General features: G+C 38.3%; 1 protein-coding gene across 1 annotated transcript in view; it reads right to left on the bottom strand.

The window, feature by feature from the left end:
• DCC (DCC netrin 1 receptor) overlaps positions 1-26,912 on the bottom strand; it is a 771,150-nt gene that overhangs the window by 47,335 nt on the left and 696,903 nt on the right. The window contains exons 23-25 of the mRNA XM_059408072.1: positions 19,896-20,058; positions 10,879-11,105; positions 6,594-6,710 (exon numbers count right to left, since the gene is read on the bottom strand). Of these exons, the coding sequence (XP_059264055.1) occupies positions 6,594-6,710; positions 10,879-11,105; positions 19,896-20,058 (507 nt within the window). The remainder of the gene's footprint in view (positions 1-6,593; positions 6,711-10,878; positions 11,106-19,895; positions 20,059-26,912) is intronic.

Raw genomic sequence — 26,912 nt, 5'->3', positions numbered from 1 at the left:
TTGCTAATCCAGTGGAATTACCAATCAATTAATTTTATTTAATAAGTCATTAGCTTATGGAACTATGAAGAAACCACCTCTGGGTTTTCAACTGTCATTCATTAACAACTGCTCTGCAAATCCATTGACACAGCACTGTGGGACCTAGAGAGGAACATAAAACTACTACCTCCTGCAGAAACTCATAGTAAGAAGAAGAATGAAGTATGCCATTCAAGAGTCAAAGAACAAATACTGTTCTTAATAATGTAATGATCAAATTATTATTTGGAGTCACAAACATATTAGACAATGACCTCATTTCTAACGCAAATTTAAATGAGCTTTTAACTTTCTCTTTCTTGCCACTGCTCCCATGGTTCTGAATAGTTGCAAACTTGTATGTGTTGGTGTTTACAATGGTCCTAGAACAGTTGTTTGCACTCATTATTCCTAAGAAAAGCACTCTTGGTCAGATGTGGGCATTCACAGGGCCTGCAGGGTGATGGAATGATTGCCCAGTTCTAGAATCTAGTAAGCAGGGACCAGTTTTAGGATACTGGCTTCTAACACCATGAATCCAAGGCTCATACGAGACTTCTGACTTAGAAGCAAATGTTTCAGAGGTTACAAGTATCCTCATATGTGGGTACAAATGGCCTTCTGGTAGCATGATGCCTCAAGCCAACAAAACTGGTTTTTAAAATCTGCTTTTTCTCATGCAGCTTTATTTCACTTCTTAATAGCTTCTCCAACCCATCGTTTGAGTTTTGCAATCAAGTGACTAAAGCAGATGGTGGGAATGGGGCGGGGGAAGAAAGAGTTGGCTCCAGAAAGTAAATGCTCCAGAAAGCCCCAAACCAGTAGTCATAAGCAGTTCCTAAGCTATCAAAAAAGAAAAACTGTATGCCTTCCTTTGCCTCAGTCTTTTTACTAGATGCTTCAGGCCACTTTTTTGAGACTTCTTTTTTCCTTTAAGATCTGATATTATATTTTCCCCCTCAAAGATGTAGGGGAAAAAAAATGAAATTCAAGAAAATTCTGCCTAATAAACTCTCATACATTAAATTATCAGAATTCTTTTTAACTCATGTGATCTTAAAGGCCATCTTCTTCAATCAAAATCTCTCCTACTTCTGATTCCCCTCCTCTCCTCCAGCATTTTTCACAAGAAAACACAAGTTGAAAATGGAAAGAGGATCGAAGGTTGAACAAATACGTATGTTCCATCAAGTAATAAAATACTAGAAATGTAAGTAAATCTACATCTTTCCAGAAATGGCTCTTAGCCAAAAAAGTTGCTCACCCAGGATTATACCCCATTTCTTGTGGGAGATTGGGGGGTAGCCTGCATCAATATCCAGACAAAGATTGGAGACAAAGTCCAGAAGCCTCCTTTGGGACAACTCTGAAGGACGATCCATCAGTAGAACAACCTGTGGGGTCAGCTGAAGTCCCCCTTAAAGGGCACCACCAATTCCATTTCTCCCTCCTCCCAATCCTGCATCCTTTACCCTCTCAGGTATTATTCCAGAAAGCACTTGCTAATAAATTGCCTGATTTGAAATTCTGTCTCAGAGTTTGATTCCTGGAAACCGAGCATCTGACCCTTATATAGCCGTTACAAATTCAGGAAAGTTAGATCTGATTCTCCTGATTTCTTATAAGTAATTTCATATGTAGTATAATTCTTCTGTCCATTGTAAAAATAGTCAGTCTTTGCCACCATTTTACAACAAAGTGCACTGGATCCTAAAATCAAAATACCTGGGTTCTCTTGCCTGTGTTCTGAGCTGGTATGCTTCACAAGCATTAGCTTATTTAACTGTGAAATGTGTTTAGGGGTAAGAAGTAACATATGCCACATCATGTTTTCAACCAATAAGTTAACATTATCATAGACAAATACACAGATTTTTGCACTCCAATGAAATTAAAGACATTTCCCCACGGATCTGAAAAAAACGGAAAACCACTTCAGATAGTCTATATTTGATCTGCTAATTTAGAGTTTATAGAGCATGATGAGAAATGTCAAGGAAGAGAGGAAAAATAGTCTTACAAAACTAATGATTCTTAAGTGGAACAGCAAACATCTTCATACACATGACTAGAAATCAGCATGGCGCTATGATGTAGTTTATATAAGACTTGATAAATCTAAAGAACCGCAAGTGGGGCCATCAGAAAATGCATCTTCTATTCTGCATGAAATCATTGCTCTGCCAAGATAGAGATCTACAATTTGTTCAGCAGAACTATCTAAAGCCCATTCTTCATGTCAGTTGCAAAGAGCTTATTTTATTTATCAGAAAGCTGAAGAATTTATTTTAAAATCAACTTTGATTATACGTTGAAGTAATTTCCTTTCATTAGATCAAGTTTTGCCAACACAGAGCTTGGAGATGACAAAGAATATAATGTGACAAAGTTATTTCAAAAGATGTATTTTCTATCAATTCTTCATTTCTTATTGGAGTTTTATTTAAGTATAATATATGTACTGGAAACCTGGAATATCCAAAGTAGTGCTCAGTGATTTTTAAAAGAAAAATGCCTTGTGACCATATCCAGGGGATGAAACAGAACATTATCAGATGTTCTATCTGATACCTATCTATCTGTCTATCTATCTGTTCTCTTCCGGTCACTCACTAATCACTTCCCATCAAGAGTAACTCCTCTTCAGAATTCTAACGCCATAGATCATTTTGCCAGTTTTTAAATTTTTCATAAGTTGAATCACACAGATATGTTAATTTTCTGTCTTACAACCTATTGTTTGTAGCATTTTAGTTCATTGAATGATGCATGGCACCCCACTGTGTGAATATGTTACAGTGTAATAAAGATGTGACATGAGGAGAAGGACTGCACACACATTCTTGTATGTGACTTTTGATGAACATAGTATGTTTTTCTGCTGGGTAGATGCCCAAGAGCAAAATAGGTATAAGAACAGGGTCGCTGGGTTACAAAGTCCTTGAACATTTTGCAAAGCTATTTAACTGTTTGAAATAATATGCCCATAATATATGATAATTTAAAAAAATAACAGCAAAATTAATTGCTGGTCATTTTAGGGCCCCCATTCATGTAGAGTAAGACTCTAGGAATAAGAAAAGGTTTGTCATTTTAGGTAAGAAAATAGAGCAGCCCAGAGCTCCAGGTGACAACATAAGGCAGCACAGTGAGGTAGCCAGATCAAGACCAGGTTTTGGGTTCATACTCTCAGAATCTTAGTTTGCCTGTTTGTAAACTGGAGGTGCTATTGTCAAAAAAACCTATTGTTAAAAAAAAAAAAGGGATACAAATAATACAAGGCATTCAAGGCATCCTTATACTTGAGAAAGCAGTATTAATAGAAGTTCAGAGGTTGCCCAGTTATCTCCTGGTGAGTCAGTAAGCTATATGAGTCTTTGTTTGCTGTCTGCAAAATCAGGATAATCTTACCACATGATAATATTATGAGGACTTAATGAAATAGTAATTAGCAAGGTGTTTAGCAAGTGAATAATATTCAGAAATTCTCAATATTTGTTAGATTTCATTTCATTTTTTCTACTTTCTAAGCTCATTATTTCATTTCCTATTTAATGAAAATAATTTTAATTGCCCTTAATATATCATAAAATCTTATTAGAAGATCATCTAACTGTAACCAATTAAAAAAAAAGTTCCCTAAACGTGTGTGTTACAAATATAAGGCATTCTTATAAAGCATTTACTTATTGATTCAGTCATTTGACAGATATTTAGCAAGCACCAATTTTGTGCTAGTATTGAGCTATACAATGTATGAATGTGAAGATGAATTAGATACATTCCTTCCCTATCATGAAGTAATTCACAATCTGTTAGAAGAGGAAAGATTTGGACTTGAATACCTAAGCATATGAGGCAGCACTATCTATAATTAATGCCACAAATGCAGTGGAAAGAAATGTTATTCAAACATGAGCAAGGAAGCCATCATTTCTGGATACAACATTCAGAAGAAAGAATTTATGAGAGCATCACTTTGAGAGTGATGCATACAACTTTGTTAGATAGAGAGCCAAGGAATCATTCCAAAAGGAGAGCAATGTTCAGAGGGGAAAAAAAAAAAAACAAGAAAGGGCAATTGTATTTATGGACTGGCAATTAGTCTAGCCTGACAGGAGTCTCAGATACATCTGTATATCTTTCTATATCTATCTATCTATCTATCTATCTATCTATTATCTATCTATCCATCCATTCAACCATACATACATCCATCCAAGCATCCATCCATCCAACCGTCCATCCGTCCATCCATCCATCCATCCATCCATGTAGGCATAGCAACAGGAAACTAGAAATGTAGTTTCAGATGTGAGATGCTCAGTGGTTTGTGGATTTTTTTTTCTTGACAGACAATGGGGAGCCTTTGCAAAAATTTATGGAATGAATGCCGTATTTAAGTTGTTTTAGTAAGACGTCTAAGAAGCAGGATACATAGCCGTCTGGAAGATGTTAGAAAGGCCTAAAACTCATTATGAAGCTGTTTGACAATTCAGATGTGAGGTCATGAAGAAGAGATGAAGAAGAGAATTAATATTTGACTCTGGGGAATAGGAAGGTAGCCAGGGATTGAAAAGACATTGTGGAAGAAAAATCAAATCAATAATTTATGGGAACTTACTGGATAAGGAAGTTATACATGGGACATAAAGGTCCATGGAAGATTTTTTTTTTTTAATTTGAGTATAATTGACACATGAAACACAATGATTTTTAAGAAGAAAGCTATAGAAGATTAGCACATACAGAACTTTGTTATAAGAGGAGAGTAGTTGGAGGGTTACAGTGCCTCTTTATGTAGTAAAAGGAATGAAAGAAGGACAATGGCTTCACAGAGTACTACAGCCGGGAGCTTCGTGATTAGGAGCTCAGAACTCTGAAGCCAGACTTTCTGAGTCCAAATTCTGGTTCTGCCACTTAGTTGCTGCATGACTAAAAGCTAGGTACTTCAAGTTTCTAAGCCTCAGTTGTCTTATTAGTGAAATAGGCACAATAATTATATCAACCCATGAGTTGAACAGTTGGAACTCATTACAAGTTCCATAAAAATTTTTGTACTCATGAGAGTAAGACTGAGAGCTCTATTAGAGCATGGAGGAAACATGGTATCTAGTAAAGTAGAAAGCAGCAGCTACGAATTCATTCACTTAATTTGTCTCCACTGGAGCCTGCCAATTGTGCCAGGCTCTGTCCTGAGCATTGAGGATATGAGGTGTGTTTTTTTGTTTGTTTTTTTTGTTTTAAGATTTTATATATTTATTTGAGAGATAGGGTGTGTGTGTGAGAGAGAGATCACTAGCAGGGAGAAGGGGTAGAGAGAGAAGCAGACACTCCGTTGAGCAGAGACCCTGATACAGGACTCAATCCCAGGACCCTGGGATCATGACCTGAGCCGAAGGTAGACACTTAACCAACCGAGCCACCCAGGGTCCCCAAAGATACGAGGTGATCAAAGAAGCAAAATCTCTACTCTCATAGACTTTACAATATGGGGAACACATAATAAATAAGCAAACACAAAAATGCAAGCATGATGGTCATCCACATTAATAAAGAAAAATTAAGCAGAATAAATAGAACAGAGAGTGACCCAAAATGCTGTGTGAGACAATGATCAGGGAAGACCTGTGGTGGTGGCCATTGAACACAACTTGAATGAAATTAAGAAAAAGCCATGTAAATACCTATGAAAAGAAATTCCAGGGAAAGAGAACAGCAAGTGAGTTTGAATGTGTGCTATGTCCAAAGAACAGGGAGGAAGGCTATGAGGCTGAAATGGATTAGAGTAGTAGCAGGAGATGGAGTGAGGGGTGTGTCCAGAAGTTTTATCACATGGGGCCTGTAGGACATGGTAAAATCATGGATTTCATTCTAAATATGATGGGAAGTTAAGAGGAGTGACATGATCTGATTCACACATTGTAAGGCTGTTCTGTAGATAACTTACTATAGGGGAAAGAACTAAAGAAAAGAGACTAGTTACAAGCTTAGAGCTATAGTTTAAAATCTGAAATAGTTGGTGGTGGCATAGTTGAGGACAGAGCAGTAGAGATGGGAAGGTTGGATTTGGGACAGGTGTTGTAAGCGAGAACTATAAGATTAATGATTGGTGTGCCCGGGTGGCTCAGTGGGTTAAAGCCTCTGCTTTAACCCCGGTCATGATCCCAGTGTCCTGGGATCGAGCCCCACATCGGGCTGTTTGCTCAGCAGGGAGCCTGCTTGCCCCTCTCTCTCTTCCTGCCTCTCTGCCTACTTGTGATCTCTGTCTGTCAAATAAATAAATAAAATCTTTAAAAAAAAAAGATTGATGATAGATTTAATTTGGGATGTGATGAAATTTGGATAAAAGAGCATGAAACTATAGTTTTGAACAAAAATAAATGGATGAACCGTAGTACCCTTTATTGAAATAGGGAAAACAGAAGGAGGATCAAATTAGGAGGCAGAGAAAGGGAATTATGAAAAGCAAGATTTCCTTTCTAAAACTCTAAATATTTTTGATAATTCAATACAGAAAAGATGAAAACAGAAAACACTATTTCTTCCTTGTGGTACCAATCTTTACCCACCAGGATTGTTGGACTGGGCATCCATAGGAATCATAAGCTTGGCCCGAGTGGCTCGTCGTGCAGCCAGTGACCTTTCCAGAGTGGACATGGAGCTCCCTGCTTCTTCAGTGTCTTGACCTACAGGAAAAACAATATTCCTGAGAGACACACCTTCTTCAATGTTGCGATACTTTACATAATTTCTACTAGGCACCCCGATGCCTTTTTCATTTTATTGAGGTTTTAAATAGTTATATCTACTTTCTTGGTCACCCAATCAGTATAGTCTCATTGCGCAAACATTAATAAAATTTACCATAACCCCGTTATTCAGAAAGAACCATTATACATGTTTTGTTCTGTATAAGATTTGCCTATGTGTTTAAATGTGAAAGTCCAAAGGCAGATATTACCATGCCTATTTTGCTCTTAAGTGGCATTTCATCATACGTCCTATTTTGTTATCATTTTAGGAAAATACTAAGAACATCTTTCTCTGTCAAGTCAGTTTTATAACATTTATTTATTTATTTTAAACCACTCATACTTCTATATTCAAGAGCAACACCCATTTTATTTTATTTATTTAGTTTTATTTTTTTAAGTACACTGGATGCCCGATGTGGGGCTTGAAGTTGTGACCCCATGATCAAGAGTCACATGCTCTACTGACTGAGCCAGCCAGGTGTCCCAGTTTTATCATTTTTAACAGTTCCATAGATACCTTGTTGTATGAATATACCACAGTTTATGCAACTAGTACTTAAGGCCCAAAGGCATTATATCTTATGATAAAAACACAGGGAATGAACTATATTTTTCAAAAGTAAGGCTAGGTATATTTATATAAATTTATCATGATTCCATAAAATACCACACGAAAGAATCACTAAAAATAATAAGAAATATATGTGTAGATTTAAAATGTTAGCAAAAGTATATGTTGAAAACAATAAAACTGAAGTTCTGAAGAGCACCATATATGCCCATTTGTGTAACACACACATAAAAGCCTGTGGTGTATAATACACATTTCTGTGTATGTGCATCTGTATATAAACAGATGTATCTGTACATAATATATGTACATATGTTCTATATCTGTACATAATGCATATGTATATAGGTGTGTTTATGTGTCTCTATAAATGTGTGTCCATATATATCTGTATAGAAAGGTTACAAACAAAATTCTCAACCTTGCTGTCCTTTCGTGAAAGGGATAAGGAATTTGGGGTCGGTGAAAAGGCAAACACCCTTTTTGTTCCTTTGGGTATTATTTTTCACAACTTCTTGTACTATTTTCTTTCTTCTAAAATTACATAAATGTATTCTTTTTTTGGTTAAAATAGTAGTTAATAAAATTCAAAATTTAAAATAATGTTGGGGGAAATTTCTACACAGCCGTGATAAAGACAATTGCCTAGATCTGAATCTGTCCACACATCCTCCAAAGAATGACCAAAAAGACAATAAAACTACACAAATTATACACCTAAGGCACAACTGAAAGAGAGAGAATGCAACAAATTTTGAGTCTCCTGAAAGTACAGAAATAAATATTATTTTCTAGCCAAGATATAACTCCAGTTGCTGCCATAAAGTGTTTGTGGGAAGTTAAATATTTGAGAAAACCATACAAAAAAGAGAAGAGGGAACTAAACCTCCTAAGATTACCTAAAATCATGTACAAAAAAAGAAAGTCAACCCCAAATGTAAAATATTTTTAAAGTTTCCTAGTAGATAAGAGCACTTAAGAGTATACTATTCATTGACATGGAGTTTTGTTCTTTTAACCAGGAGAGTGTAGAGAACGCTTGTTATAATGTAAAATATACCCAGCAGGATTTTGAGTGCTGCTTTTCCTTTTACTATAGAGTAGGTCCTCAAATAAAAACAGACAGGCAAAAGCATCATTCTAAAGACAATGGCCATTGTGAATATTACTCAGCCATCAGAAAGGATGAATACTCAACATTTGCATCAACATGGATGGGACTGGAGATTATGCTGAGTGAAACAAGTCAAGCAGAGAAAGTCAATATTCAAGTGGTTTCACTTATTTGTGGAATATAAGGAATAGCATGGAGGACATTAGGAGAAAGAAAGGAACAGTGAAGGGGTGGAAACTGGAAGGTGAGATGAACCATGAGACACTGTGGACTCCGAGACACAAACTGAGGGTTTTAGAGGGGAGAGGTGTGGGGGGATGGGTGAGCCTCGTGGTTGGTATTAAGGAGGGCACGTATTGTATGGAGGGCTGGATGTTACATGTAAACAATGAATCTTGGAACACTACATCAAAATTTAATGATGTTTTGTATGGTGACTAACATAACACAATAAAAAAAAGAAAACAGCCATTGTTTGGAGTTAAGATTCTCCCAGGACTTATTAAATGATCAAAAGTAGTCTGGCTGTCCCAAAATGTCATTTCAGTGTATAAAAGATAAAGGGAAATGCAAAGAAGGAGAAATTCTAGAAATAATTGGTAAAACCTTCTGAGGGCTGAGAGGCAGTATTATCCCTTCCACTGGGAGGCTGTCCTTCTGGTGCCCTCTAGAAACCAAAAACAGTCAGAATAAGCATCTGTAAAGGGTGGAGGTTCTTGCAAAAAATGTCCAACTTTCATTCATTCTCCAGGTATTAGTCTGCTCAAGCGGCAGGCTTGCTGGTCTACCCTGCGTCTATTTAAACAGAGGAAGAAGTTATTAAAGAGAGCAAGACTGAAACAGGGCCAGGATTGGAATACAGGCTCTCTCATCATTTGGCCCAGGTCAGGTGGGCACTTGAAAAGTTGCTCAAGCTTGAGTCATCTTCCTGGAATTCACTCAAATGCAGCTGACCCAGCAGGGGATAGTGAGGTTGACACAGTTATATACCAGTAGGAGTGAGTTAAGCCCTGATTTGACATCTCACATCATGTAATCCCACAGGGTCTCATAAAGAATTCATACTTGCTTGCGTTTCACAAGAGAGAATTTGGATGTCACATGAGGACAGCCCATGTGCACAAAAAGCATCACCAAACTTCAAACTATCTTTTCTCTCCTCCCTCTCTGCCTCTCCCCTCTTCATCTCCCCTCCTCATCCTCCTATACAGCTGGGAGGATCAGATGGATGGGAGAAATGAATTAAGGGGTTTCTGAAACAGACTGTGCCCCCTCCTCTGCCCCACCCCCACCACTCCCTTTCCTTCAAGGTGCTGGAGGCTTTAAACAACAAATTATGACCCCAGTCCTCAGAGCCAAAGGTGAGCTGGCCATAAGGGAAGAAGAAACTTTAATTTCAATTGCATATCACAATTTTTAAGAGAGCTAGAAGGTAGTTTAACCACTGAAAATGATGGAAGAGTTAGGGAATCTGCTTGAGATATTTTTTAAGAGCTAGAAAAAGAACACTCAACAATGATTGAAAATCAGTAAGTGAATTCCTTGTTTAAATAACTCTAAGCTAAAAAAGTCTAGTAAACCAGTTACACATTCAAATAACGAAAATATTTAATTCAGTTAAAAACAACAGCTACTCATTCTGCAAACACATCATGAGTAGATCAAGAGGTTGTGTGTGTGTGTGTTGAAAAGAGATGATTATTCTGCTTCCCATAAACATTTTTAAAATACAAGAATCAATAGAAAATGAATTCTCTTACAACCACTTTCTAGATTTCTTGTTTGTTTGTTTGGTTATTTTTTTGCATATGGATTGTTCTACACCTAATCATCAAAGAGTAGGCTTTTCCATTGTGGTCACTTTGTATATCAGCATAGCCTGCACATAGACTCCACCAAGGCAGGCTAGTGATTATAAAATGTGATTGCATGGGGATGAACGTTGATTGTCACAGTCAAGGCCAAAGTAACAGAAGAATCAATGTGCTCATATGCCATGTGTTCCTAATATGATTATTTTTAATGCAAAGATTGAGAGCAAATTTAAAATCAACTTACAGTTATCCATAGACATAGGGAATTAAAAAAATGTAAAACAGCTTAAATTTTTCTTTGACAAATCTTTCATTCAAGATTTAACAAAAAGCAATAAATTCATTTGGCTTTCACATTTCAGTATTTCCCAAGTGTACCACCTGTTACCTCTTAAAAGTTTTAAGAGGCACTGCAATTATAAAAGGCAGGTAATAGGATGTTGGAAAAGAAACTAGGTAACCAAATTTACATCAGGTTATTTTAACTACTGGTAAATGACCCGCAGATTGAAGGGAAGGATGACCCCACCAAAAAGGGAGTGGAAAACTTCCCGTGGGGTTCAGAATGGAGGGCTTCTCCTGATGCCCCAGGAGAGTTACCTGAATGAGAGGTGCTTTTGCTGCCCAGCTGGGTTTCTGACTGGCTGTGGCTGACTGGTGTGAGGTCTTGGCAGCTTTGGATCGGGGAGTCCCTTCCTGCAGGATCAGCACCCGACGGCTTCTCGATATTTTTCATCTCCATTTCTTCATGGTGTATCCAAAGATCAGGGGGCCTGAGGTCCTTCTGGCTGCCCTTCCTCTTTCCAACACTGTGGGTGGCCCGCTTCCTATGGAACACAAAATTAGAAGGTGAGTGTGAGTGCGTCTATTCAATGGTCTTCGCTCTCTTTTCTCAGTCAATTCAAGTTAGAAGCAGAGAAGGATGTAAGAGTGTTCCCAGGAGGAAACCTATGAAATCTAAGAATTGGCAGGCGTGTCTTGGCTGCCTTTCCTCCTTTCCCCTGGAGCTTCACCCCATGATCCGAGCCGCGGTGCTAAATCCCCAAGGGCTCGGCTGCCTGCCAGAGAGTGCCTGACTCCCGCTTCACCAGCTACAAATTCTCACAGAAGGTGACAGTGGGTTAGATGGAGCCAGCTGCCAATCTTCAGAGCTAGTCATAAGGTACTTGACTGAAACATCTGTTTAGGAGATAAATGATGGAGTTGCTTTGAAGGGGCAAAGAGAAATAAAAAGGCCAGAATTTGTGCCGGCCAAGATTGGGGCTTAGAAGGAAGCCTATAGCTCAGCTGTATAATTTAATGTGCCATTTGAAGACAAAAGGTAATCTGGGGATATTCTAAGGAGAATAAAGCACTTGGGCCTCTGGATGCAAACACAGTAGGACCCATCCTTTGAAGAGAAAACACAGTTTAGAAGTAGGCTTCAAATATCTCTTATTTTCCTCAGTAAGAATTTAGCAACTGTAAGTTCATTTTTCAGTGGTGGTCTCTTTGGGGGGCTAGTGAGATACAAATGTCCCTACAGGCTAAGTCAAGTAGCATGATATTCCTGCTCACCGTTCTCTACACTAGGGGTCAGTAAACTATGGCCTGTAGACCAAATCTGCCCACGGCCTGATTTTGTAAATAAAATTTTATTGGAATCCTACTGAGCTCATTTGTTTTCACACTGTAGTATGTTGAGTAGCTGTAACAAAGACCCAGGTTTCCCGCATGTCTCACCAAACCTCAAATATTTACTACTTGCCTCTTTTCAGAAAGTTTTCAACCTCTGCTTTACAATTCCCCACTTTTTAAAATCTCCAACTGTAGCTTCTATTATTTTTTTTTGGGGGGGGGGTTAATAGTATCTCTTCTAAGACAGAATTCAGATTGTTAAAATCTAACCTCTACAGAACCCCAGAGAAGTAACTTTTTCTTACTTCCTCACTCGCAAGGAACGGCATTTTGAGGATTAACTGTTTTCGTGGTTGCTCAACGGTCCAAAGAAAGCAGTCTGCAAAACCTCTGTAACGTGTACAAGGCCACTGCAAGGGGCTCTGTTTTCCCGTGCTGAAATGGACTTTCATGCATATGAGGCAATTAATGAATATTTAGTAGTGCGATCTGTTTTTTTTCGTTGTTGTTTTGTTTTACATTTTTGGGGTCTTTTTTGAAGCATGCTGAAGAGAGGAGACAACGTCAGACTTCATATTTATCGAGTAGTTTAGCGGAGAAATAATGCAGTATTTTCTGTTCTCATGTTTTCCCTACCATTACCTACCTTTTGCTGATTTCCCGGCAGCAGTACCACACTGACTCTAGACAATGGTCTGTAATAACCCTTAGATCATTTTCTTGAGTCTAAGATAATAACTCTCTGCTAACCATCCGTTTCCTGAATTCATTTCTTTCTACTTCACCTGCCCACAGGAAACAATCTGCAAATCACACACAGCTCTCTATGTAATCTACCCCTGGTAACTTCTAGAACAATTTAATGCCATTTTTGAACTTGGAGATTTCACCCTGTTATCTTTCAAACAAATCAAAATGCTAAGTAACTTTTTAATCCCAGTGCCTACAAGACTGCATACAGAGAAGTACCAGTTCCCATATCCAGGATAAGACAGCAAACCTTTTCATAATAACTCAATATTTCAATAGCCCGTGGGGGAAAACGTGTCAAATAATCTTGGAAACTAAAAATAAATTATGAATTTTCTCATTTACACACATGACTCATTCATTCATTCATTCATTCAGTCAGTCAGTCACCATAACCTCAGGATTAAGCTTCCCCAGATGTATTTTATTTAAAAAAATTCCAAACCTGACTGAGGGAGAGATTTTTTTGTATGTTGTGATATATAACCTCCACCTGGGAAAACAAAAATTATCATTCCCAATAAAATGCATACACATTTTTCTGATGGATGTTAATCAGATCAAGACCTTTCCTGAGAAGCAACTCATCTGCTCAGCTGTCAGTCAAGAATCTAAAGACTAAACAGATTTTATTTCCTTTTTGTATCTGTTCTATGAAACACCATCTACTCACTACTTTTGTTTTCTCTATAACATGTCTTCTCAAGAGAGAAATTTTTGACCTTGGAGAGGCCTCCCTTCCCTGCTGGTGGTAGCCTAGCTGCCCATCCAGCAGGTTGGTAATAAAACTGACATCTGCTCATAACTAAATTGCCTGAAATTTGTCTTAAAACCTGCAGGAACATTGTCATTCCAGCCTTCTGTCCATCTGCTGGTTCTCTGACATAATGACTGCTGCCCTTTATGGTCCCCTAAGCTCCTCTCTCCCACAAATTTCAGAATGCTCAAAATTTGTATGCAAATGAACCTGACCCAATGGATCCTGAAGTATGTATGGTCCCAGGACCAGCAACACCTGGGAACATGCTGGAAACGCACATTCCCGGTCTCCAGCCCAGATGAGAAGCTTGCAGGTGTGGGAGGGAGCCTTGTGAGAGGGCGAGGCCCAGCAATCTGTGGTTTAACAGCCCTCAAGGGAAATCAGAGGCACCTGAAGTTTGAGAAACACTGTCTTAGTGAATTTGGCTCGTTTTTACTTTAAACTTAGTTTTTGTATTAGATATAGAATATCTATTAGATATAGAATATCTATCATATTTATCCCTCCCTATATGCATCTTTTCTCACAGGTACCAGTAAACTTTCAGCTTCCAAACACAGCTGTAGGATGCGAGGGTCTCTTCCTCCCCCATGAATTCTTGAATAAAGGCTCTGTGTTCACAGCATCATCAAGTGTTGATGGTTTTGTTCTCTCCACCTTATCTCTCTCCCTATTTCTCTCTCACCCCCTCTCTCTCATCTCTCTCATCCTACTTTTGTCCAGACTGCCTTCACAATCCTATTTAGTTCAAACTACTGACTCCAAAGATTTTCTGGACACGTCTCTTCTTCAGGAAGCCTTGCCGACTCTGTTAGGTCAGTGTAATCTTAGCATATCTAAATCACTTTTCCTTGTCTCTTTCTTTGCCACTCATCTTGCATTGATTCCTGTCTGTCTTACAGAGCTGGCCAGATGCTCCCAGTTGTGAATTGGTTTCCTCACGAAACTGAGGAAATTCTGTTTCTTTCACTTGTCCATTGTTTTACATTTATTCATGTATTTACTCAGTGAACATTTACAGAATACTGAGTACGTGTCAAGAAATTTGGTAAGCCCTAGGAATGCAAAGATAGGTGAGACATTGGGAGCTTAATGAATGAATGGAAAATGGCATGGCTACTGTGAATTTCTGCATTGTGGGAGGGAGGAGCAACCACAGGGACTGGCAGTTGGTAAAGCTGAAAAAGTGCAGGAACTAAATCATAGGGGGACTTGCCTCTAATAGAAACATTATTTTTAAAGATTTTATTTATTTATTTGACAGGCTCCCTGGGCTGAGCAGAGAGCCCAATGCGGGGGCCGATCCCAGGACCCTGAGATCATGACCTGAGCGGAAGGCATAGGCTTAACCCACTGAGCCACCCAGGCTCCCCTAACAGAAACATTTTTAATGATATCAGGAAGTTAGTAGAGGAACTGCAGAAAGATCTTTAGCTCAAGAGTTAACATTAATCAGATTTGTTACTTTGTATCATGCAGATAACATACTAAGCACATAGTAATTACTTGAATTAAATAATAAGAATTTTTCATTATCAACTTCAAAGGATTTTTTTTTTTTTTTTTGCAGGGTTCTCTGATTCTTGATTGTCCTCTATGTTTCTCACTTTGCACATAACCTATTACTTTAAGAGAAGTTTGTTTCCTTTTCACTTTTAATTAGGATATGAGGTAAAAACCAACCTTGGGTTAGGATCCATTTCATTCAAGGCTGCACCCTTTGAAATTCTGAAATACTATCATCTCCTAGATTCTTTTGCCACATTGTAATAAATTATTATTTTTTTTACATTGCAATAAGTTATTAAATTCCCTTCTGTGCTGAGGCATCCTCTGTTCAAGTTGTTGACAGGAGGCTGACAGATAGCTCTGTTCTAATTCTGCTGGTCAGATACACGTGTGCCCAAGATCTGCTGGGAGGTTGAAGCGAGGACACTTTGCCCCACTGGGGATTTACAGAAGATTTCAGAAAGGAAGAAGGCCTAAAGTGAGCGTGAAGAATGATGCAAATTAACGGGGGAAAAAACATATTGGGATGTATAAGTACCTGTCCTACTTCTTACATCCAAATCTCTGCCAAATGTTTTCAGCCTCCTAATTCTCTATAGTGATTATTTTTATTCTACTAACTGCTATTAAAAGCAAAACAACAACAACAACAACCACAAAAACAAAAAACAGTTGTACCAGAATCCTAGGGAACATGCATTCTAGATACTCAAATAAATCTGCATTTTCTGTGGCGGAATTAAGCTATATTGAAGACCAAATGGGTTGCATCTGGGGACTGAAAACCAATTAAGATGTCAAAAATTTGAAAAATCAGTGAAAGTAACCAAACCTACAGTAGATTGCATTTAATATTTTTAAATTATTTATTTATTTCTAAAGATTGTATTTATTTCTTTGACACAGAGAGAGAGTGAGCACAAAAACAGGGGGAGCAGCCGGCAGAAGGAGAGGGAGAAGCAGGCTTTCTGCTGAGCAAGGAGCCCGATGCAGTACTCAATTCCAGGACCCTGGGATCATGACTTGAGCCCAAGGCAGATGCTTAACTGACTGAGCGACCCAGGTGCCCCTCATTTAAGAGTTTAAAACATTTGACTCTCAGTAGTGGAGATAATTATTTTTGTCAAGATTTAAATGTAGACTAACATTTAAAATCTATAAATAGGAGGCTTAGTCAACTGGTGACTCTATCAAGTGAACCTTGAATTTTATTTACATATTTAAATTTAGTGTATTCAGACAAGTTGTTTATTATCTACCCAGGTAGCTGCCTTAGAAATGTGATAACCATGTGTCTTGGATTTCCAGGATATTCTCAATGTCAACTATTTTGTCTTTGGTATCTATAGAGAAATTCTAACTTATAGTGACACATGTTCTATATTTTGCCTAACAAAATGTTATTATTTTATTAAAAGGCACAGAACCCCCTTAATTTAAGCTTTCATAAACACATTTTTTCCTACATTATAATATTCTACTATAATTTCATTAATTCAAAATGTGAGAGGGGTGTGGGAGTCCGCAATAGGTTTGAGACGAGGACCAAACCAGGCCCTGACTTGTGCTTCCTTTAAAGTCTGAATAACCTAACAAAAGGTTTAGGACGTGAAAAGTTGAGTAACACTGAGAAAGGGTCTGTGCTATGTGTTGTGTGCTCACCTACGTGACTTCCCACATGCTTGCTAAACAAATGAGAACAATTTGGTTGGGGTCATAAGTTCGTGGCTGGTCCTTGCTGCCCTAGTACAGCCCATAAATCACTTTCAGGTTTACTGTATCAGTACAGAACAATTGTACTGGCATCAGCCATTAGGCATCACGAGGTCTGTTTATAGTTAATTGTGAAACTTATTATGGGAACTCGTGGTTGTTTAACTAGACACAGATGTATTGCTTCGCCTATTGTAATATCACTATATATTTGGCCTTAATGCTTTGAATAAACTTAGCACTGTTGGACATCCTCCTCAGTGCTCCTCCTGCCCCCATCTCTCTGCTTCTCGAGTTCTTTTCTTCATCCTCTTACCCTCACGTTCCTGGTCGATTTGTCGCGCTGGCCGCGACAGAAGGGATTCTCTTCAAAGTAGTAAAAAAAACTTAAGGTGGTAACTAAAAAGAAAGGCAAAATTATTTTTACTTCATATTAGTTTGAAGCTAAGTGCTACCATACAATTCTATAATTTGATAATAGTCCATGGGGAATTTCAGTGTTTTAAGATAGAGCAAATGATATAAGTATTTAGTCCTGTTTATCATTTCAGGAAACTAACATTCAGGGGTTAGGTCTTCCTTTAGGTTTAGTTAAATACCACTAATTTAATCCAAGAAGTGGAGAATTAGAATTAGAACTTGGGTTCTAACTTCCATTAGTTAATTTATATTATAAAAATAAGATCTTACCAACTGGAAAGTGAATCAATCAGATAACTACATCATTATTAAATAGATAAATTGCAGGATAAAATGTGTGGACACTAACTTGAATAAACTGTGTACTGATAGTACACAGAAGTATGTTTCAAATCCAGTGGGTATAATTCAAGAGCCCCAATACAACGCAAAGACAATTTACATTCTCTAGCACCAACAGATAAAGAGATATTGAAGGACCCCAGGAAGGTGTTTCTTATTTCACTTTATTAATTACATTAAACTCTCATTTTTCTGAGAGTTCTGTAAGGAACCTTATTTCTGTCTCAGATTGGAATTGATTTTGCTTTCATCTGCATCATTTAATTTGTTCTAAAAGGCTCAGTGGTGGTGGTATCAGGAGGAAGGATCCTCAGTCAAATCAAAGAAAGCTAAATTAAAACTCAGGAATATCCTGAAGGAGAAGAATTTTTCTTTTTTTCTTCTGTTAACACTACAAACAAAGAGGCTGAGATGAACGCCAATGGGTCTGTTACAGGAGAAAGATATATGAAGCAAAACTGTGAAAATATGCCGAGTACATATTAAGAGACTTTGGGTGAAGGCTGAGGAAAAATCAAAGTGGCAGGAGCACAGAAGCTATAAATCCACTGTCTTTGGTTTCCAGTCATTCATGGAGTGATTTATTCTCTCATTCATTTCTTAATTTTAAAAACAAATCATACCCACGGCTCAGCCTTGACTCTTTCTAAATAAAACCCTCAAGCTCTTAACAAAATGCTTAGAGTGGGATTTAAGACAATTTAAGAGTTTCTCAAAATAGCATCAGATCCCACTGTTGCACTTTGAGAAGACTGGCATTTTCTCTCAGGAAGCAACGTGCTCAGGAACCCGATTCATCCGGTCGATGTAACCCTCCAACTTTCTTCTCACAAGGATGAAAACGGAACAAACACAACACCCTGCTACATACAGATGGTTGAGTTAATTAAACTTAGTTTAGGGAACCCATCCCTGTTCTTAAAGCTCTCCTGAGGTAGGGCCAGTTTGGTTTAGATGCCCTCCCACTTCCGTGACTGTGAGTCTTTTTCAGCTCAGCCTGAGAGCCCGGCCCCACTGGTGTTCTACCATGCTACACCTGCACCACACCTTTCCTGGGGTAGCTCGACCGAGAGGCTCTTCCATGCCTTCCTCGCTTATAGTTTTCCTTTCTCCAGAGCCTCACTAAGTGTCCAGTGTGTGGAAGTTCTGTGGGTGATTAGGATTTCCCAGAATGCTAACACATGAGAGTCAGTTAAGCTCAGTGGGGCTGGTTTCTTGTCTAAGCACAAAGGGTTAGGACACTAGTGAGTACCAGCTGGAAGATGGACAGGCTCATAAATGCAGCCAGATAGAAAACGTGCCCTGCCACATACGTCAGTTAAGACTGCACTGACACTCCTACGTCCCGTTCTTCAGTCCGTACATCTTCCTGTATCCTATTTCTAAACGCTTTACTTCAAAAGTTGGAAGATACAATACAGATCAGCGAATGGGTCATAGGACTGTTTCAAAGAGAGAGAAACTAAGATATTAGCAAGGGAAGAGGAACAATTATTTGTTGGAGAATCTTTCTCTGACACAGTGTGTAGCATGTAGTTGTCAAACCAGCAATGGATGGGTCCATGCCTCGGGCTTTCAAGCCGGCACCATGCCTGAGGCCAAAGGAAAAAAAAAAAAAATCAAGGGAAGAGCTTATTACAGCCAATTCAGTGAGAAAGTACAGCTGAAAGGGACATATCAGGCAAGATTTGAAAAGTGCTAGAGAGGCAGAGAGGCAGAGAGGCAGAGGATAACCAGGATATTATTGCTGATTCCCACAGCTAGCTGCCACAAGGTTAATATGCTGGTTATGGATGTTGCTGGAAGGGGATAAACTGAATTAAAGCCATCTTTCCATTCTAAACTTTGACTTTGATGTATCATCCTCTGCATGTGCTATAACCTAGAACTGCATAATATGAAAATATTTTTAAACCCTTCCAAAAGTTTAATTTCTGAGAATCAAGCACAGCCAGGAAATCCAAACTCTTCTGAATTTCTAGAATCTCTCTTCTATCCTAACTACTATCTCAAGCTAAACACTCCACCGTATTGTAACGGTATTGAGTGTGGCAGTCATTCCTGCAACAAACATCGATTCAATGCCTAGAGTCTGCCTGCCAGAATGGGGAAATACTTTCAGAGGATCACACAACTCCAACATTTTATACGTAATTGTTCAGAGGGCCATGCATTGGGACCTGATGAAGTCCATTCTCTAAATGTTGCTAAAGGAACACCTGCCATCACCTGAAAGGAAGAATCTGGCCCAGAGAAGTAAAATCAAGCAGAAACGCCAAGTGGGTCTCCACATGGATGCTGTTATTAAGTCTTCAAGTCTGGCCCTCACTCCCTCAAGTTATGGACCTGGAATCAACAAAAGGCAACCTTTTGCTCAGGTCAGAGGATAAGGGAATGTGTGGTGAATTATGAAAGAACACAGGAAGAGACTTGTCAAAAATTTAACTCGAGAAGGTGATAGGTCCAATGGTGACCTCTCTCCTCTTAGGAACCAGCTGTTACCTACTTTCTCTGCTGGGCTGAAGAGCGCCGGGTGCAAATCACAGCCACGATCACTACCACCAGCACTGTGATGACGCCAACGGTGATCACCGTGATCACAAGCAGGTTGCTGTTCTTCTGAGGAGTGACACTGCCATGTGGGGGATGCATCTGGCCAATGGGTGGCTCTGGGGAAAGACAGGCAAATGGAGATCAGATTTAGGGAGATGTGACAGCTTGGTGTTTAGCAAGCTGTTAAGGATGTGAAAGTCCCTATTGTTCTGGGCATTCCTGAAGCTGGGAATAAAAGCAGTGAAAAATGAGAGGAAAGAGCAGTTATCTACCTAAGATAAATGAAATATATGTCCACACAAAATCTCGCACAGAAACACTCATAGCATCGTGATTTAGAATAGCCAAAAGTGGAAACAACCCAAATGTCCATTGACTGAAGAATGGAGAAACAAAATGGAGTTGTTCCATACAAGGGAGTATTACTCAGCTATAATAAGGAACCTATATGCGATACACACTACAACACGCATGTGCCTTAAAAAAGGTTATTCTATCGGAGAGAAGCCAGACACAAGAGCTCAATATTGTGATTCCCCTTATAGGAAATATCCACAATAGGCAAATCTATAGCTACAGAAAGTAGATTAGTGTTTCCCAGTGGATGGGAGGAGTGAATGGGAAAGGGCTGCGAATGGGTATAGGTTTTCCCCTGGGGGTATTGAAAATATTCTGGAATTAGATAGTGGTGCTTGTGGCACAAGCTTGTGGATATACTAAAGACGCCTGACTTGGTGCACTTTCAGAGGGTGAATTTATGGTATGTGAGTTCTATCTAAGTTATTTATTTAGTTATTTATTTTTAAAGAAGAATTAACCTACCATAGTAAGTAGAAAGTAGGGAGAGGAGGAAAAAGGCTACTTTGTACTGTGAATATTCCAGGGTGATGATAATCAAGGAGTCTTTGCTTTATGAGAAAATACTTTTTATAAGATGATGTGAAAGACAAACTCTTTGACACCAATCACGCACAATTTATTTCCATTTTTGTTTTTAAAGAAACTATTCATAAAACACATTTAATTTTCAACCTGTTAAGAATGTATTAATCCAGGGCGCCTGGGTGGCTCAATGGGTTAAAGCCTCTGCCTTTGGCTCAGGTCATGATCTCAGGGTCCTGGGATCAAGCCCGGAATCAGGCTCTCTGCTCAGCAGGGGAGCCTGCTTCCTCCTCTCTCTCTCTGCCTGCCTCTCTGTCTACTTGTGGTCTCCGTCTGTCAAATAAATAAATAAAATCTTTAAAAAAAAAAAAAGGTATGGATCCCACTTAAATGTCAATCATTGGGTTTGAAAGAGTGTCATTAAGTCCTGATATAAACCTTCTCCTGTGTTGCGATAGTACCTCAGGGTAGACGATATTTTGGTGAAAATAACAGACTAATAAGATATTTTTTATAATTTGCTTATGTAAGTGAGAGTGGTTTAAGTTGCTTTCTTTAAACCCTCAGTGATCAATTAGAAATACTGTGTTCTATACATCATGTGATTCATTACAAGTCACAGTGTTTTAAAAAGTAAATGTTAGCTTATTTTATTTATCACTTAATATAAAAAGTAGCAGAAAGCAATGAGTTCAGATGTTTTCCTAGACCCGAGTTTGAATGTGCTTCTTTAACAAGCTATATTAGTTTTCGGTACCTCCTCAGTAAAATATTTAGGCCGTTGGACCCTCTGTGCCTTTGCCTATAAAATGGAAATAATAATACTTATTTTATACAGCTATTGTCAGAATTAGAGAAAATATACAAAATAATCAACTTAGCACCTGATAGGGAGTAATATAATTTCGTTGTACTATGAAAACATTAAATAAAATGTTGCTTAAATTGATAATCTACCATACCATTTGGGATACTTTTGATGTAAACTTCCCAACTACAAAATTCTTAGAAATAATACTCAATGTGAAAAATAAATTAATTTCTCAGAAATGAATAGAAAACCCAGTTCTTGCTTCAAAATCAAAACATTATCTTTTGACAGTTATTTAAGAATCAATGCTTTTTTGAAACAATAGTCACCTAAATTTAAGTTATTGCTGAGTCATTATTATTGGAAAAATATTAAGCACTTCTGATAGAACTTGAATCTTTGGAGAGAAACTCATCAAAAGTGTTTAAATAGCACTTTCTGTTAAAAGATTCTGCTTCTAGGTGAAAGAAATGATTTCCTTGAAGTAATTTTTACATTTACTACAAAGGAATGAAGTAAGTAATGAAAGGTCAGAACTTTCTGTAACATAGTTTTACTTACCATTTAAAAAGTCATTTTACTGTAGTATCTCAATATGCCCTTTCTGTGGTTAATAAATTAATTGATTGGAATAAATTAACCTTTTATGTGAGAGCTTCCAATGAAGACAGTTGGAGATATCATGGGTTTTTATTAGCATGACTTAAATTTAACAGTTCACCATTTCTGACCAACTTAGTTTGAGTCCTACAGAGCAGTACAACTTGCGAACATTTTTAAAACCTTGTAAACTAGAATTTTTCAAATTTCTACTCATTTTTTTTCCTTTCCACCCAGAAAGACACCACATTTCAAGTCAGAAAGTAATGACTCTGGACTCTGCTGCACATTAGTGAGATTATATTGGTGCCATTTGCCTCGGAGAGTTAGGGATCTTGAGGACTCCCATTATAAATCTTTGACTCCAGGCCTTTATGACTTCCTCATAAAAGCTCCCATCAGTTTAAAACTTGGTATTCAGGATCTTTCATTAATTTCCCAATCTCAATTCAAAGCCTGAATAATCAGAATATTTGATATCAAGTGCATAGTTCAGAAAGTCAAGTGGAAAGGACTCTTTTGATACGGTTGACCCTCATTATTAGTAGTAATTTGTTCTATAAAGTTGCTGTAAACACTGAATTAAGGAATACTAAGTATAGCTTCTGGAGGCAATTCAATGTTAGGTTCCTGGGAGTCTCTGGTTACAACATTTTTATCAGTCAATGCATAACCTTGTTTTATGGGTGTTTCTGCTTAAAGACACTTTATTTAATATAGAATGTACATTCATTAACATTGAACTTACAGTAAACAACATGACAGCTCATGCTTGAGTGACACTTAATTAACATACACATTTTCTCCACAAGGTACATCACACGGCCTTTCGCACGTAGGAACACTGAGCAGCCCCTCATCACTACATATAAGGGCCACTTTAAACACTGATTCCCTCCACCAGAAAACTAACAAAAATAGGAACAATTGACACTAAATACACGGTAGAAAGGACACTTATTTATGCTATGAGAACTGAAATAATAAGGCAGAGGTTCCCCTTGTTCCAATTCGGCTGAGTCTGTGACTACTGAGCTACTTAAATTTTTGGCTGCTCTGCACATGTCCACAGATGACCATAGAAGTTCTACAGGTACTGATTTTGGTGGCTAAAAATAAATTTTAGCAGTAGGTAAATTCACAAATATGCAATCTGCAAGCAATGGCCATCAGCCATGTATGTGGATGCATCAAAGACTGCTCCAAATTAGGAAAAAAATTAGAGCTCACAAAACTAGATCACTACCCTTAAGAGTTCTGAGTCCAGAAGAGGCCAGATAACACTTAGTGCCTTTGGGGCTTCAGAGGGGGAGCTGCATATAATTCAGAGATTTGCAAATATCCACCAGAACATGGAGATTATTTCATGAGATGATGGATATAACACACTGGCCACAGGCCCTGGCCCAGAGTTGGCCCTCAGTAGATATTATGTCATTCAATAAATTTATTCTATGTGATCTTTCCAAATTAAAGAAAAATACACTGTCTTAATACATCTTTTCTTGGTGTTATCATAAATAGCTTGGATGTCCATTGTCTGAGTCATCAAAGACCTAGATGTGTCTCATTAAAATTGATAAGGAAAGAAATAAATGTTTAAAAGTCACATGGGCATTCAATCCAGTTTTTATTTTCATGATGTTTGATTACCATAAAAGGTTTCATCTTTTTTCAAATAAATTCAGTAAAAACGATGGGCCTAAAGTCTTAGTAGTAATTGGAAAATTGGTTTTGTGAAATAATAATGTCTTTAATTTTTATAGTACTTGGGAGAGAACAGATCCAATGATTGCCTGGGGACTGGGCTTCTTTCCTACAATTGCAGTCTTCATTGATAACAGTTTTGTTATTAGAACACTTTGAGCTCAACATACATCTCAATAATTTTACAGGTCTTTGAATTCGAACAGAAATTCCTATGGCATTGAATATTTCAAAGCATCTCCTGCTGAAATAAGATGCTGATTGATATAGTCAATCAGCTGGAAAAAATTTCACAGATAATCTAGCCCAATGTTCCCTAAAATGAAATATTAATCAGCATTATGAGGTGGGGAGGAAGTTCCTTGGTCAATTTAGTTGAAAAACATATTTCTTTTCTAAAATCTCAGAATTTTGAACATGCTAATGTGAACTGTGGATTGCCAGAAGAGACAGGGCAGGGATGGTAAAGAGTATATCCAATTATTCTAGAAAAATATGTTGAAGACCAGTTAGGTGCTGGGGACATGATGCTATGATCAAAACACTGGTGGACCTTAAGGGCACTATGCTAATGAAATAAATCAGAGAAAGATAAATACTCTTTATGACATCACTTGTATTTGGAATCTGAAAAAACTGAACTCTTAGAAACAGAGTAAAATGGTAGCTAACGAGATGGGTTTGGGGGAAATGAGGAGGTATTGATCAAAGGGTATAAATTTCCAGTTACCAGAAGAATAAATTCTGGGGTTACAATGTACATCATGGTGATTACAGTTAATAATACTGTGCTGTATACTTGCAAGTTGCTCAGAGTGTAGATACTAAATTTTCTTACTACAACAAATAAATGGTAATTATGTAATGGGATGGGGTTGTCAGCTAAAGCTATGGTGGTGATTGTTTTTACATATAAAAGTCTATCAAATTAACACACTGTATACCTTAAACTTAGGCAATGTTATTTATCTATGATACCTCAGTAAAGCTGAGGGGCTTATGGGGACAGAATTCATTCAAGTATTCAAGAAGGCAGAAAGGAAACTGTAAGAGGCACACATAGTTGTGATATAGCCATAAGTCTGTCTAACTGGTGAGACCAGAAAAGGAAAAAAAAATCAATATATATTAAGTGGCCTATCTCTTCTATTCTTGAAACATGTACCTTGTCTGGATCACGTGACGGGAGTAGAATGTCAGGTTACGTCTCATCTGGGATCAACCCATAACTGTTAGAAGGGAGCTGTGAAAGCTCCTTTTCTGAGCTGTTTTTCTGGAAGAACAGAGAGGGAGCATAGCCAGGCTACAGAACCATTAGGAAGTATTTATAGGGCCATGCTTATATTATTTCCTAATACTTTACACATCATTATCTTCTTGTATATTATGTGGTTTGAGAATAGTTTCCAAAGTAGAACATTGTGGGATGGCGGCAGAGTAGGAGAATCCTAGGTTTGTCTCATCTGAGGAATACAAGTAGTAAATATCAAATCAGAACACTGTGATTGCTCCCACCCCCCACAAGCCTCTCAAAAAGAGGCATGATTGTTTTGACCTCATGGAGGTTACGACTTTCTGGAAAAGATTAAACAAATCATGAAGTAAATACATATAAAATTACGACCATAATTGGCATTTTTTAAAAACAGTAGAGTTCAAAAGAAAGATGTAATATGAAACCATAATAGTCCTTGTAGGAGGAGGGAGGTCATAATGAAAGACCTCACTATAAAAGTAACATTTAGGCAGAATCATGGAGTACCCTAGGAGTTAGCGCCTATTTCTTTACAGGGGAACTGAGAGCAGATCACGTGTCTGGAACACTGGGAGCCAAAGGGAACTGGCACAAAATGAGGCTGGAAAGAGAAACAAGGGAGAGACCAGCCAAGATGATGTTAATGTTCTCCAGGAGAGAGACAGTAATACAGCTTCCACTGAGGTGCTGGCCAGGCAGTCAAGGAAAGCAGACGGACACACAACACAGTCTGAAAGTGGACGAACAAAGCAGACTGCAGGTGGCAGAGTTAAAAAAGGAAGCGTCAGGTACAGACTTGAGCCATAGTCCTGTGTCTGAGGTGAGGGAGAGGGAGAAAGACCAGTGGGAGAAGAACAAGAGCTCAGTCTTGACTATGTTGGGGTCGAGATCTGATGCTACATTATAAGGAGACAGCTAGAAGGTCCGTGTTAGGAATGTAAATTTGGGAGCTGGCACAGAGAGCGGCGTAGATGAGGTCACCGAATCAAGTGCGGAGTCAGCAGACATGCTTTTTCAAGACCGATACCTCTAGTGTTCAGGTAGAAGAGGGGGAATTGGCAAAAGAGACATGAGTGGCCCAGCCAGGTTCCTAATCCTCATTTGACAAAGGACATTTTTTTTTTTTTCTTCCTCAGAGCTTCTCATGGGACCTGTTTACCTTGAAACAACCTTTGGGGGATATCAGTGGTTTTTAACTGGGCAGATTTTGCTCCCCAAGGGGAAGTTTGGCAAAGTTTAGAGACATTTTTGGTTCTTACAACATGGTAGAGGGGAAATACGCCTGGTATCTAGTGTGTAAAGTCCAGGAATCCTACGTTACCTAGGATGGGCCCCATGACAAATACTTGTCCAGTCTCAAATGGCAATAGTTCTGAAGTTGAGAAACCCTGATTTAGCTTAACACCTTCTAGGTTCAGATGAAAAATTGAGATCCCAAAACTTTAAGTGACTTGATTCCTACAGTCTTAATTCCTGGCAGAGTCATTCGAGAAGGGGCGAGGGGTGGGAGGTGGGGGGAGCCAGGTGGTGGGTATTATGGAGGGCACGCATTGCATGGAGCACTGGGTGTGGTGCAAAAACAATGAATTCTGTTACGCTGAAAAGAAATAAAAAAAATTTAAAAAAAAGTCATTCTAGAACCTGGGACTTGGGATTAGTCTGGGATCCTTAAAATCATTTGCCATAGATAATGGTTGTTTGGTAGGTAGGCAGAG

The sequence above is a fragment of the Mustela nigripes genome, chromosome 8 (genome assembly GCF_022355385.1).
Source record: "Mustela nigripes isolate SB6536 chromosome 8, MUSNIG.SB6536, whole genome shotgun sequence".
Taxonomy (NCBI): domain Eukaryota; kingdom Metazoa; phylum Chordata; class Mammalia; order Carnivora; family Mustelidae; genus Mustela; species Mustela nigripes.
This window is presented reverse-complemented; position numbering and strand designations above follow the sequence as displayed.